Here is a 15,551-nt window from a genome sequence, read left to right as displayed (position 1 = left end):
AAGGATAAAATAAATAACATGGATATTTTAAAATCATCTTTGCATTATTTAAAACATAAACGCCAATCCAATAGTCCAAGGGTTAAGTGCTCGTCACGACACCTGAATGTCCTGAATACGATAGCAGTAGGGTCATGGGTCCTCGCTTCTGAGAGGTCTCATACTAGGACGGAACTCGGTAATGCTTCCTAGTTCTATGCAGTTGTTTGGCTAAAATTAGTTTATGACACACTGTAAAGCACAGATAGAAGCCTGTTACAGTAGAGTCGAAGAATGGATTATCAGAAGTTAAAAGAAGCTATCGAAACAGGAGTTACACAAAAACTCCAATGGTTATCAATGAAAGATTTTCAAATGAATGATTTACGTATCATTATCTCAATATCAAAAACGGTAACCATAAACTATTTCGGGATGTAACAGCATCTAGTTTATCAGCGTATGCAGGTCAACACTACGTGCTCATATGTCCAGGATTTATTTGTCTTATTGTTTTAAATTGAAGGGAAATATGAACCAAAAAATTAATAACAATGATAATAATAATGATAACTATTATTATTATGGACAGTAATTTAGACTTACAGCATTCCTTTTGATTGTATATTGATTGGAAAATAACTCCCTTTATAATATAACATGGATTGATTGATACCTCCAACATGAACCGTTTGATTCGGTGTTTGATTAGCATTATCTTTAGCTATTAAAATGTAATCGATTAAGAGAATATGGAAAAACATGAACCACAACTACGTTTGCAACGTTAGAAACGAAAGTGAATGGTATTTTAAAATTAATTTAAGATCCAAAATAATTATGTATAGGATGGTAAATAGGACGCGCCAAAAGACATGACAATATATGAGAGATAATAATATCAATTGTCCATATGAATGACATATGAAGGAATCCAAGTCATTCGTAACAATTTTTTATCGAAACATATAGTTATTTATTTAAAAGAAATTCAGTCAACAGATTTAAACCCAACAAATAATAAACAGAAATAATCATACAAGGATTTACGTTACGAATAAGTCTAACAATTTCTAATCAGCTTCGTCATAAATAACCAAATTTATTATTAAAGACAGCGGATCAAAATGTAATAACAACTTGTAGATGAATAATAGTTGACTTTTAAATACTACCAATTAAATCTAACTCATAACTTTATTTGTTTGAAACTGGAAAAACAATCTGAGGATGATAAGTACTAAACTGAATAATAGCGAAATTCATTAATTCATTTGCTTGTGTTTATAGTTGATTTTAAAGGGTAAAAAAATGAAAAGGCTGTGAACAATATCCCAGTAGCTATAGCAACAAATTTGTTAGTTACCATTAAATAAAAAATGAAATGTATGAAAAACTCTGCCTGCAGCTCTTCTAGAATTACTGCTGGTTCGAAGACCGGATAAAGAAGAAGGGTTGAGCATGGAGTCGGCTAACCCGCCCCGTAGAAAACAACCTTGCTAAAAAGACACTAACCAGAACAAATAAATTAAACCACTGGAACTCAACCTCCCGAGTTGAAGGAACAATTACGACGCCTCATGATGAAAGCCGAGTTCTTTCGGAAGTCACGAGGCCGACACCTCTCAAACAAACAGAGCAATAATTAATGTAAGCACATACAATGTTCGAACAATGTGGGAGACCGGAAGAGCCAATTGAATAGCTACGGAAATTAGGAGATACAACTTGGCAGTGCTCGGAATCAGCGAAACCAATTGGATCCAAGCTGGACGGAAAAGGTTAGATACGAGAGAGGTGCTGCTGTACTTTTGTCACGAAGAGGAAAATGCTCCACACACTCAGGGAGTTGTTCCGATGCTGTCCAAAGAAATACGAAATGCACTCATTGAGTGGGGATCTCATGGATCCAAAGCTAGCAAAGCATGATTCAAAACAAACAAGAAGGGAATCACGATGAATGTTATCCAATGTCATGCACCAACCAGTGATAGCAACGACGACGACAAAAACCAGTTTTACGGAAGACTGAAATCTATCATACAGAAGTTACCAGGAAATGACCTGATCATCCTGATGGACGACCGATCATATTTGCATCAGTAGAAGACGTGAGAACCAGGAGAGGAACTGACACAGCTTCAGATCACCACCTGATTGAGACCAAGATGAAGCTGAAGCTGAAGAAATACTGGACAAGCAGCATTACAAAGGTTCCAAACAGCATTCCTTCGAAATACTAACAAACTCAACGAATTCAAGGTAACTCTCAACAACAGATTCCAAGCCTCGTAAGATCCACTCGAAGAAAAAACTACTATGGAGGATAGTTGTAAAGGGATCAAAGAAGCACTAACTTCAACATGTCAGAAGGTGCTGGGCAGCAAGAAGCATCATTATAAGGAATGGATCTCTATCGAAACCCTGAACAAGATTCAACAATGTAAGAAGATAGTAATTACCAATAGTCGAACAAGAACAGAGAAAGTCAAGGCACAAGCCGAATACACAGAAGCAAACAAACAAGTGAACAAGAGCATTAGAGCTGAAAAGTAGAAATATGTGGAAGAGCTAGCAATGACAGCGTAAAAAGCTGCAACAGAAGGAAATATGAAATTATATGACAAGACGAAGAAATTGGCATGGAAATATAGTAAACCAGGAAGGTCAGTCAAGCACAAAGAAAGCAAGAGAGTCATTGAGATTCAAGGACAGATGTTCAGTTGGACAGAATACTTCGATCGAAGGAATCAGGATGGCCATCAGACAAACTAAGAGTGGGAAAGTAGCAGCATCTGACAACATACCACCTGAAACGCTAAAGTCAGACATGGAAGCATGCTCCACATTCTATCTTGTACGATTTGGGATGGGGAACAAGTGCAGACAAACTCAAAAGAATGGCACATCACCAAGATACCAAAATATACCAATGAAAGATTCCGTAGACACCTAACTTAGAGATCAACAGACCGGACTCCGTAAGGACCTGTTGTACACAGACCAAATCGCCACACTATGGATCACCGTTGAACAATCAACTGAATGGAACTCATCACTATACATCAACTTCCATGGCAATAAGAATCTGATGCAGACGTAATGGCGAGGATCGGCAAAACAACATTACTTACTTACTTACGCCTGTTACTCTTAATGGAGCATAGGCCGCAGACCAGCATTCTCCAACCCAATCTGTCCTGGGCCTTCTTTTCTAGTTCCATCCAATTCTTGTTCATTTTTCTCATGTCTATTTCCATTTGGGCAAAACAACTTACGGAACTCAAAATAAGTGTCAACCAATATCAAAGTGAGAATTTTCAGTACGAACGTCAAGACAGTTCTACTGTGCAGAGCTGAAACATAGAGAACTACTACAACCATCATCAAGAATGTACAAGTATTTCTAAACAGTTGTCTACGCAAGATAGTGAATGTGCGTTGACTGGATACCATTTGTAACAGCCTACTGTGGAAGGAAACAAATCAGCTTCCAACTGAATAGGGAATTAGGAAAAGAAGCTGGAGGTGGATAGGATCTATATTTCGGAAATTATCAAACTGCATCACGAGGCAAGTGCTAATCTGGAATCCTGAAAGGAAACATAAAAGAAGAAGGCTAAAGAATACACGGCGTCGAGAAATGGAAGCAGACATCAACAGGATGAATAGCAACTGGAAAGGATTTCCCAGGACAGAGTTGGATAGAGAATGTTAGTGAGCAGTCTATACCCCTCCACGAGGGGTAACAGGCGTAAGTAAGTAAGTACGTAATGTATTAAAGCTGATAACCGAGCAAAGTGAGTACGGGGAAAAAAGGCAACAATATGGTACTGTATAGAAGATTCCCTTGTTGGCAGTACAGAAATATTTGAGAGGACTGTTTAAATAAGTAGGTTCCGTTGCTCGACATATATGTAGTTTAGACGGGATGTTTACTCCATGTAATCGATAGGAATGTCTTATGAATCTTGCTTTATGCCTTATAATGTAAATTCTTACGGGGAATCAAGCATCGATCAATAACTCATGTTGCTGACATATATCTTTCCCCTTATTCACTGACTTATCTCCCAATATTTCATCTTATAAAAATCAATGTAATCGGAATCAAGACAAGCTTTTCAGTACTCTCTAACAGGTATCAACCCAATATTTACGGAAAAAAATTGAAATTAATAATGTTGCTCTAATTCGATGTGTTATTGTTTCTGGAAATATACAAGACAATTCATGTTTTAGATATTGATTTGAATAGTTTCACATAAAATTCTTTTCATGGACTTATTTATTATGTTAGTAGAAAAATACAATCGAATTTTATATCCACTGAGGCGAGGGAAAGTTTCCATGATTATGAGGGAACACAATTTATAACATAGTTAAAAAATGACACTTCCACTAATATTTTTATCCTTAGACATTTTCTGAACAGATGAAAAAACAATCGATTCTAAGAAGCTAGAAAAAGACCAAGTATTATAGAATGAGTATCACTGGTATGCAACAGCTAACAATGACACTGATTGACGATCTTTATTTCTACTATGATATACTGTACTTCAATGTGTTTCAAAACGACATTTCTGACTACTTACATTTAATAAGTAAGTAAAAAAGAAAAAGAAAAAACTTTGCGGGAGATATAGAAACAAGAAATCCGCAACCAACTAATTACTTCGTTCATATACAAAAACCAAAAGATACTACTTAAAATGTCTGATTGAGACGCTATTACAAATAAAACAAACATTCTAAACACTTACTAGCATGGTCAAAATTCCCCTGAAAAGTTACAGCTGATAGTCAGTTAAAATGGAAAACAGTCGCCAAAGCCTCGAAATAAGCGCTTTTAAGTGACATCACACCTATAACGGTATGAAGTGTGACAACTTAGCTCGGTGAATATTTCTGTCTGTTCACTGTTGTTTACAAGAGAGACTGATGCAAATTCCTTAAAGAAACTGGTGGACGGATAGACTAAGACACGGAACTTATATGCGAGGGTTTAAATTTGATGGTTTGATTTAGATATGGAACATTAGATTTAATCAATACAATTAGCAAGATAACCGAAATAAATGAATCTGTTTTTCACGCAGTTTTTAAAAATTCCCGGTCGAATAAATACATCCCCTAATCTGAAATCTTCAAAATACTGTTATTTTATACTGTTTATTTTATATCCCAATTTTTTTACATTCCAACCACACAACTTCAACTCTTAGGATATCTCCATTTCCCTATGAAACGACCATACCTAACTGACTTAGAATAGAACCATAAGATCGTTGACAGTGAATATTGATAACAAAAGATCTTCCCTACTTATTCATATAAATAAACTGAAACTTAAATCCAAATGATCATTGAAACAACTCCGGTCAACAATGTCAGATAGGAGTGAGTTCTTTCAAGCATGAAACGAATCTTATGATAGTAACATTCATTTTACGATCGATGAATAGACACTCAAGATTTCATACTTTATTCATGATAAAGCCTGAAACATGCACATTACCGACAGGAATTTCTAATTATACCATGACATAAAACCATGTAATTCAAACTAAATATGAATACTGAGCAACAAACAAAGCCATAAACTTTTGATATAAAAAGAAATACATTTAAAAGGAAAATACTTACATAGTTCATCACCTGGACATGGATTGGCTAAAGATGTTTGTATGTACTGTCCGAAAGCATTTAAAAGCTCATGAAATATTTTTGTTGCATGCTGTCTCATATCGTATGAAATACAAATATGCCTTAAAAAAAAATAGCAAAATTGAGAAGCGAAATAATAAATGATGCCATATTTTGCTCAAATTGTAACGTAAACGAGTCTATTAGAAATTGGAAATGACATCACATGTTGTAATCTAATTACAAGAGTTAGTCTCTATCCTTTAAAGTGAACGAAAGAATGCTCGAGGTACACTTCTGTAAATTGAGAATTCAGGTACTGAAAAGAATTCATGTAAGGAAAGAAGTTCTATAATATTGGTTGGTTACATAAATTATTATATATACCATCTTTTTTAATCCTCCCTGTTCATTGAATACTTTCAATCAAGTTTCTATATAACTACTAGGTTACACGATTCAAAACAGCATGTACTATGTCCTGGTATTCGGTGATCAAAGGTAAGCGACAGAGAGCCAATGACCTAGGTTTCATGTTAAATAGCGCTCTTCAACAAGATGTATCAGTAATCCTTGGAAAACGAATGTTCCCTGAAGGATTCAAATACATTCTACCCAATGTAGTAGTATTATGCACTGTCGAGTTTTTTAGACAAACGACTACATTTTAACTTGGTCGATAATAATTCGATCAGCAATAAAAACCAGGTTAAACGTTGTTTACGACTCAGTGACCAACTCTACAGTAGATAAGTTTTAATACAAATAACTTAGCGATAGGGTAGTAACTACAACACAAGGAACATCAGTTACCGCGTGTTTGAAGATACATCATGTCGACGAATGCCAATGAACGAAGCCTAAGCTAGGAACTTACTTTTGATACCCTTAAATCCTTTAACATTAAAACGAAATGTAAAGCATCTTGATCAATGTTATCTTTATAAACTTATTCATAATAATAATTCCAGTACCTACGAGATCCCAAGTTAATAATACTTGACCTTGGTACATTTATCAGTACAAATGACAAAATATTTCACGAAACATTTCATCAAAGTCCATATTTATTTAAAAAGACTGGCCGTAAAAGCATGAGATTGAAGATAAACACTTGTCTTTATTGAATGTTCTCTACTTAGTATAAATTTTAATCAGATTTGTAACTGTAAAGCAAATTGTCAAAACAAAATATGAAAATAGTATGTCACAAAATGATGCCAACGGTTAGTTAATCACAATACTAAAGGTTTCAACTATTCAAAATGTAATGAAATGATCGATAAGTTGTATAGTAATAACTATTTTTAGTAAATCGCTTTACTCAATATTTATTCAGAGGCAATAACTATGCTTAAATGCTGAATATGAGCGATTGTGATAGTAGGTGATTACTAATCTCTATACAAAGGTGTTCAGTTATTACAGTACTCAAGATTTCAGAACCATCTAAGTCTTATGTGAAATGTTTATTAACATCACAAAAATACAGTACAAATCAGGCATGGTTAATTACATGTAAATCGAAGAATGTACAATTACAGATCCATCAACAAATTAATGGTTTCGAGATTTGATTTTAGAACCGTTAAAGTGAATAAGAAATAGTTAGCCTGTGGTTTAATTCTAAACACTAGTTTAGTTTAAAGCTAAAGACACTCTACAGACCGACGTAAAAGCGTCATGGCCGATTTACATACTTTAGGGGTTTTCTTCTCAATCGAATCCATAGCTTCCATACCCTCAACATATTCTCAAGAAAATGTGGTAAAAAGAGATCTGAGGAAAGGAATCCGAAATAGTAATGAGTTTTGTACTCCTAAACAAATTTTTCGACGAGTTACAGACAAACTGGAAAAAACTGAATGAACTGTCAAGTCACATGTATAGGTTGATAATCGAGGACCCCAACTACTGAATAAAATCACAATGTAAAAGTCCATCATTTTTTGAGTTAAAAATGATTCAGTTGATGAGACGAATAGAGTTCATTCTTACGATATGAAAAGCATTATCTACAGTAAATATTTCAAAGATTTACTGTGTGTTAAAGTGAAGAAACTTTTGATTAAAGATTATTACAGAGTGAAAGATGCATAACAAAACAACGATAATTTACGCAATAAAAATAAACATCTTACTACAAATAACTTACTATGAAATGATAATACTTGAAGTAATCCCATTTACATGTTTGTAGCCAAATCCTGATACAGCCGAGAGTGAGGAGAGTCCGTCCTCCACCCACACCGAAATGCCCTCATGTGGTAACGTGTATAAAGTCACTTCACGGAAGTCCTACTCAGTGCCTTCTTGTGGCACTTAAACTGACCTAGTGAATACGGAGCATCCACTTGAGGGAGTTGGAAAACCCTGTCTCCAAACCGATGATGAACATGGGATCAAGAATTCTGAGGGGACAAATGGCGTATGAATCTATTATTGGCTGCCGGCTTACTTGTGGTGCAATCTTCCAACATTGCTCCATTGCCTTAAGGATTAGACTTCCAAGTTAAAGCGTCAAAATGTGGCCCCCTATTAAAACTATCTGCTTTGATCTGGGCGCTTGGGGAGTATTTTGAATTACACACGATTCAGTTATTTGTGTGGTGCTTCTTTGTACAAATGTTCATGTGTTTAAATAAATAGATACATAATCCTATTCATTTATGGCCAGTTACAAGAAGTAATTTCAGTAACTTTTTGATTTACCAATGAACAGTATACTCCTTACATAAATCCTCCCTCGTTCATAATCACTTTGATTATGGTAGTTATATTCTAAAATGTTAATCTTCTAAAAAAACCGATTTCCTGATTGATAAATCAAAAACATATTTTTCATTTTCGACTTAATGTTTACCTCATCAAATATACTAACTTTAAAGATCCATGAAATAAAATGAATATTCAGTTTAAAATTATACATTTTAAAAAATTGGTATATCAAAGTATAATTAAGTAGTTTGAATCTTACTTAACTAATTCAGGTTGTTCCACAATTTTAAATAGAACTTCTAATGCCAATGCACGTTGCCACAATAACTTATTCACATCCAAAAATCGTATAAGCAACGAGAGATAGATTTCACATTCTGTATTCTGAATATTTTTTTTAAAAATATATATGAACAGAACAAAAAGTAGTTTTCTTTAATGTTAAAAATTTGACTATCCAAACAGAAATAATTGGAATACTACTTAAAGTATCAGCAAAAAGAAAGCATTATGGTATTTTTTCTAAAAGGGCTATAAAAAATTTTTTTCGTTGCATAAAACGACTTCTCAATGATGGTTGAAGTATAATTAGTTTGGAAAGAGATTAGAAAGTACGTGATACCACTTGATTATACAGATGAATACTCCTAACTTCAAATATTTAGGATAATAAACATGTACAATTTGCAACCTATTTATCTGGTAACCAAACAAAACAAAAGTTCAATCTTCAACACAGCATTTATTCAAGAAATTAAATGAGACTAAACTAGGCTAATGACTATTGCAAAAATGCAATTATTTATTTATAATGCCTTTGGACATATGTTGTGGAAATGTCATTCTACAGCATCTGTGAACACGTTATCAATGGTGGAAAAAATCAACACAAAACTGTGAAAAATAAAAATCGAAGTAGTGAATATGATAAACATATTATGTGGATTAAATCATCCTCAAGAGGACGGACAGATCAAAATATAAACGTAATCCAAGATATTATAACATAATATACTTGTTGTTTCGTTTGTACTATTTAAACTTGGATTAATTTTGATTTGGTTATTTATTTATTCTCCGAAGTGGCTTACACTAAGTTACGAAACGTCAGAACATTTAATTTTTCTACTCACTGGGATATTACAAATGTATTGTTTATTTATAGTCACTAAAAAGGCTGAGTGAAGCAAGGAAAATAACAGTAATTTGATTCTTTACGAATGTCTCAGAAACACTAAAACCACTCACCATCAGGGACAGCAGTAGAAGACTTTACTCAATATCAAACAGGAATTAAATGTGGATGATAGTTAGCACGATATTCAAAAGTATTTTAGCCGAAAGCTTTGACTAGAAGTGCAATCTTACTCATGCTTAAAGCCATGTTTATAACTGAAGCTATTGAATCATACATATTCACTTCGTCAGAGTTGAATCTAACCCAACTTACCAAAAGATGGAAGTAATGATTGACGATGACAATGACCAAACGTTTCAAACGAACAAACAATGCGAAATTCGGTTTTTCACTATTCATCACGTCATTCGAAACACCAGACGGTGATGATAGTGATGACAACGATGATGTCACTCCACTGACACTAGTTAATGCAGCCGTTGCAGCAGCGAACGCAGCTGAGGCGACATCTGTTATCCCCCCACCACCAGACGTAGCCAATGGAGTTAAGTGCAATTTTAAACTTGGAGAAAATAATTTTATCACCAGTGGGCATAAATTCGTTTTCAGTAAATATGCAAAAGCAGGATGCTGTGTTGGAATGTAAAAAGAACAGGCTTCATTGGTTAAATACCATATACAAGTATGTAGTAGACAACCGATAACGACCAAACAAATGCTAAAAACTACAACGTAATAAGCAATTATTTCTTCCTAACTCCAGCGCATCTTCATAGTTTACGACCAGTATATATTACACTTATTTTAACATTTACTAGTAAAATACTCGCCTTTTAATGAAATTCCTACACTATGAACCAAATTAGAACAAGCTTTTGTTACTCTTGGTCCTCATCTTTATACTCAAAAACGCTGCACAGCACATGATACATCAGTTGAACTACTTTAAGAACAAAGAAGTTGAGATGTGGTACAGTTGAAGCCAGTCAATCAGACAAAATTTGTGTAATAGTGATATGAAACCTGATGCACTTGGGAAGGATATTCAAAAAAGCCATTACGCATCCGACTATAGTATGTTAATAATTCATAATGAGTTGCTGAAGAAACACTCTTACAGTAGCCTAGTCTCAATTGAGAATTTAGTTTTCGTGAAGAGAACCAGTCATCAATAATCTCAATCTCATCACTTCATCATAAATCAATATTGTTAGCAGGATATGGATTGGATTAAAGCATTTCCCACGCAGGAATGTGTTGAGGCACGCTGACTGGCTACTCCTTAACCAATTAGCGGTAGCGGATACTTGGAGAAGACTCTAGAATACTAACGTCTTCCTGATTGCGATTCTTACTTTTATCCAACCGTGTTTATTTGGAATATAACTACGCTCTTGTTCAACCGTGTTCTGATTTGGGGACTTGTCGAGTGAGGTAGCGTCCGAGATTGCTAATCAATAAGAGTAACTGGGTCGTACGAAGAGAATTTACAACAGATATGCCCTACATTTTCCTTCAAACTCATAATATGAACGAATCTTATATCTATAAAAATAATACTTATGCTTGACTTTATTTTCAAAAATACTATTACTATACATATCGGGATGACCTGCGGGAACATGACTTTTCTATACATGTATGCGTTGTTCATAAGAGTTGAAAATATTATTAGTCTTATTCGCATGCCGAAATCAGACAAAGATGTGATTAGAGTTGGCTTTTTAAATGTACCTCGCAATTGTGATGGAAGCCAACAAAAAGCATAGTTACTAACACAGCCAAATTAAAACTCACCTGACAAAATAAACTAGGATAAGAAAAGATAAGCGATTCAACTAGCTCCAGACCCAGGACTTTATTTATCTGTATTGTGCCACACAACCAAATACATGTATCGTCACTTATTAGTAGGCAAATATCCTACAGAAAAGTTAACAGAACGGTAACAAACTACTGATGATTTAATATGTACAGAAACAAGTGAACACTCATTGAACTCATATCAATTGCCAGTATATATAACAAGGTAAAAAACAATTTACTTGAAAACATTTTTTTTACACTAGCAAGGAACGTTTGTTTATATGAAACAACCATTAGATCCCAACTAAATCAGTCTATCTAAATTTTCAGTGTCAGTCAAAATTCAACAACTTAGAGATATGGTGTAATCACCAGATTTGGAAAGAATGCCATATTTCAATAATCTACATTGTAAAATTTGTGTCCGAAATACAAAGCTCATCTTTCATTATTATTAGCATAGAGTTTAATAACAATTGACCGTAAAACTCACAGATAGGTTCGGTGCCACCGGGATTCAAAAATTCGGGTTTTCCCTATGTTTAGTTACTGCCACAAGTACTAAAGATTTTCTAAAAACAAGTCCACCGAATTATGAATTAAACTCAAGATTATCTATAGAAAATTTGTACATGTAAAGGACAGGAAGTAAACTATAGTCAATACCATCCACAGAAGTATATCAAACGTGTACAGTAAAACAACAAACGACATACAGCTTAAATAAACTAACAACTGTGATATATGCATCAAACAAAATCTTTGGAAGTGTTAGGCGTTAACTACAAACGATCGAGATTGGAACTGCTTACCTGAAAAAGCATATAGGCATCCCTTTCAGAGGACTTCAAGTCCAGAGGGTTAACAGGAAGAATATCGTCGACTCCGGCTAAAATTTCGAAAGTGTAAAACGTAATATAAAAAATTACTAGAGCCCGATATTAAACACTATCAAGGAAGTGGAAGTCAAAGTGATACCTATATAAGAAACGAACTAAAGAAACAATTCATTTTCGCTGGGAAACGCTAATGTAATTTCGAGAACAAATTAGAGGAAGTATCTGATGGAATGCAGAAAATCCGATGATAATTTTTTTGAGTTACGGTTTTTGTAATACTAATAACTATAGTCCCGAAAATCACAATTTTCTGGCTAATTGGAGAAGATTGAACTTACGTGTAGCTTTTTGTTTACTGGAATCCGTAGGTTGTATGATCAACTCTTCCTTGAACACACGGTCAAAAATAGCACTTGCACATTGGCGAACAGCTGCTGCTGCTGTGTTTACAGTGGAAGGTGACTTCGAAAGATGAAGCTTCAAACAAATGGTGAAGGCCTAAGAGAAAAATAAGGAGACAGTTTTAGAATCCAAGCATAGAAATAACACATTAATGGTTTAGGGACTTATTTTCAAAGCATGTTCAGGAATTCAAACTGCGCTTACTTATTCAAATTTGACTGAGCACATCAGATCTTCCTTATAGCTTAGTGAATTGAAATTGGCAAGATTACAGAGTAATATTTAGTGCCAGTTAACAAACTAATTTTGTAGCAAGTGTGTACAAGTAGAACGTCTTACTTGGTGCTATCCTAACTTACTCGATCAAAGTGATTTCTGTAGACCCAAATTATTTCAGGATACCTTAAGGATGGAATAGCGAGAACGGTAACCAGATGAGAATACATAGTAACACCATAAGAAAATTATACTTTACAATACAAGAACTAAATGGTCCTATCTGACCGCTGATCACTTACAATCTAAAGCCAGTGATTTCTACACTCATATCTCATTTGTATGATCAACAGATCTATAAATATGTAGCCACTAATGTCGCAAACCTATGCCACTTTTTAATTAAGATATATTTTTGTTGTTTAGACAAATAAGATGGTAATGGTGCGTGGGAAAGCTCAGAGCTGATAAAACCTGATATTGACATGATACTATAGACGATTCATTTAATGACATTCCTCTGTGCTTATCAGATGGAGATAAAAAATAATCATATTCTAATTATCATGAACAGTAATTATATCACCTGCTTAGCTATGGTTATTAATGGCAAGAGTAATAAAAGCAGTCCTCGAGCCATTAATATATTCACTGCATAAAGATTTTCATTTAGTTGTAAAGTAAGTCAGAAAACCATGAGGACACAAATACGGGAATGTTAAAAAGAGGTATACATACTAACTTGGACTCCATTTACAATTTACACAACCACAAACACATGTAATTGGGTTATCAAAACCTAGCTAATGGCGTCCATATCAGCATGTTTCGAAAATATTAAAAAAATGTTCAGGGTGTACGATTTACTTTCGCAAGTTGAGGTCCACGTATCAAGGATGAGCTTGTGAGAAGCAATATGGTCGTCTGAAGTAGGCGTAATTCCTCTATATTCGACTCCGCAAGCTGCCAAAGTGTACTAACGATAGCTTCAGAGGCATCCTGAACAAGTCAAAGACAACAAATAATTTACCTCTGATAAACACCTCTGATTGATGAAACGCTGAAGTGCCGTTAGACACAATACTATTATCTTCTGGTTTTTCGAAAGGCAACCATTTAAAAATGGAGAAATTAGAGAACTGCACGATCCCTGTAAGGCTATTCAATGATTAAACAAATAAAATAATAACTAACCTCCACGGAGTTCAGTGTCACTGTTTATGATAGCTCTTAATTTAGGAATTTGTGATTCAGTTGCCTAGAAATGTCAAAATTTTGAATGTGACTACTTCTTTAATAGGAACAAATCTCCGCTTTGTTTCTGAAATAAGACTGCGATAATCTTGAAGCACATTCTCCGTGAATTTGAGCAGTGATGCAGTGTCTCTGTCCGACATAGGTAGATCTCACACAGAATTTAACAACAAGTTCAAGCTTTGAATGCAGCGGGGCCAACCTTACAAATCTCTCTGCATTGTTATAAGAAATGATCGTCACAAAAGGAAACTGAACTGGAAATTAATATATTGTTTTCCTGAGACCTAGATCACATATATTCAAGACTGTGTAAACGCTGAAATAATTGATATGTAATGGATTATTATGTATAAAACCTCTAATTTGGTCCTTATTGATGAGACCCTGCAAGGATGATTACCTTGGTCTTCATCTGTGAACGATTATCATCCTTATTTATAGCTTTCGAGATGTCATTTCGTTTGTTCGATTTTTTTTAATGACTCCAAAACGTGGTTTAAACTACTATGTATAAATCCCTTTGTCATATTGAATAAGGTTCGGAAAGCAAGTGCTCCATTAGAAACATCTTGTTTTCGCTCACTATGACGTCTGTATATTTTCCATTTTATGTTTTAGGAATTTTTCGTATCTACTGCCTGCCAGATCATTCAGGTATATGTAATGACGCCACCGCAGTTAAGAATTAACAGTGCTCTTACTAATGTATTTCTGTAATAATGTCGTTTGTGTTGTACAGTCATCAAAGCAGAGAAATAAGCCTCACGTAGTCGGAGTTTGGTAATGTTTCTACGCGTAACATCTTTGTAATCGTAGTATGCCAACTAAGCCAAATCAGAAGTCAAAAATGATGGAGTTCGAAAATACATATGGAACGCTAACGACATACCGAGAAGCTTTTGATCTAGGTAGGTTGGCAGTTAGACGGAAAGAGTGCCAAGGCGTATTCACTAGCCATCTGGTGAAGATGAGTGACCGAGCGCCTTCGGCTAGGCACATCCAGTAAAATTAGTACGGTGACCATCAATGTCGAACATTTACAGTACTAATTCTTTCGGGAATTTATTAGCCGCTACAGCTCACTCCCCATCAACTAGGGCTGTGATGACCACAAGACGTGGACGGTCACAATTTTAAGCTCAACGAGCCTGTCGTTGGTAATCACTTATCTAATAGCTTGCTATGTTCTGCGATTTCTGGTTGTCCGTCCCTAATATGCGGGGCCATGTGCTACAACACAACAATGACAAATATCCAATGAAAATTTCTATTCGTCGTTTTTTGTCGCTTCATCCTACAAAATTAAGCCAAAGAAATTTTAAGTGCGTGTCGAAAAACACTCGCACGTGAGTAACGACACAAAACGGACGAGAATAAGAAAAGTAGACTGGTATATATATAGAATTGTGGTCTAGTTCGTCATTTTTATCGCCATAATACTGAACCTAGATTGTGTATTTGTCATCGTGTAATTACCTAATTTTTATGATCTTTTCATGTTAACCGTTGAATAGCCATTTTCCCATTTACCACATGTTCAAATTTGT

The 15,551-nt window shown here is 34.8% G+C and overlaps 1 protein-coding gene across 2 annotated transcripts in view; it reads right to left on the bottom strand.

Moving 5' to 3' along the window:
* Positions 1 to 15,551, bottom strand: part of MON2_1 (Endocytosis and vacuole integrity protein) — a gene marked incomplete at its 5' end in the record, with an annotated part of 80,760 nt that overhangs the window by 54,353 nt on the left and 10,856 nt on the right. The window contains 11 exons of one of the 2 annotated variants that reach the window (XM_035734253.2): positions 586 to 703; positions 5,629 to 5,750; positions 8,606 to 8,730; positions 9,797 to 10,114; positions 11,282 to 11,407; positions 12,103 to 12,179; positions 12,468 to 12,627; positions 13,615 to 13,746; positions 13,778 to 13,905; positions 13,942 to 14,005; positions 14,037 to 14,152. In XM_035734253.2, coding sequence (XP_035588993.1) covers positions 586 to 703; positions 5,629 to 5,750; positions 8,606 to 8,730; positions 9,797 to 10,114; positions 11,282 to 11,407; positions 12,103 to 12,179; positions 12,468 to 12,627; positions 13,615 to 13,746; positions 13,778 to 13,905; positions 13,942 to 14,005; positions 14,037 to 14,152 — 1,486 coding nt within the window. Of the gene's footprint in view, positions 1 to 585; positions 704 to 5,628; positions 5,751 to 8,605; positions 8,731 to 9,796; positions 10,115 to 11,281; positions 11,408 to 12,102; positions 12,180 to 12,467; positions 12,628 to 13,614; positions 13,747 to 13,777; positions 13,906 to 13,941; positions 14,006 to 14,036; positions 14,197 to 15,551 lie in introns of those variants that run through there. The other variant, XM_051214979.1, reaches the window with a different exon arrangement.

This window comes from Schistosoma haematobium, chromosome 2, assembly GCF_000699445.3.
Source record: "Schistosoma haematobium chromosome 2, whole genome shotgun sequence".
NCBI lineage: Eukaryota > Metazoa > Platyhelminthes > Trematoda > Strigeidida > Schistosomatidae > Schistosoma > Schistosoma haematobium.
This window is presented reverse-complemented; position numbering and strand designations above follow the sequence as displayed.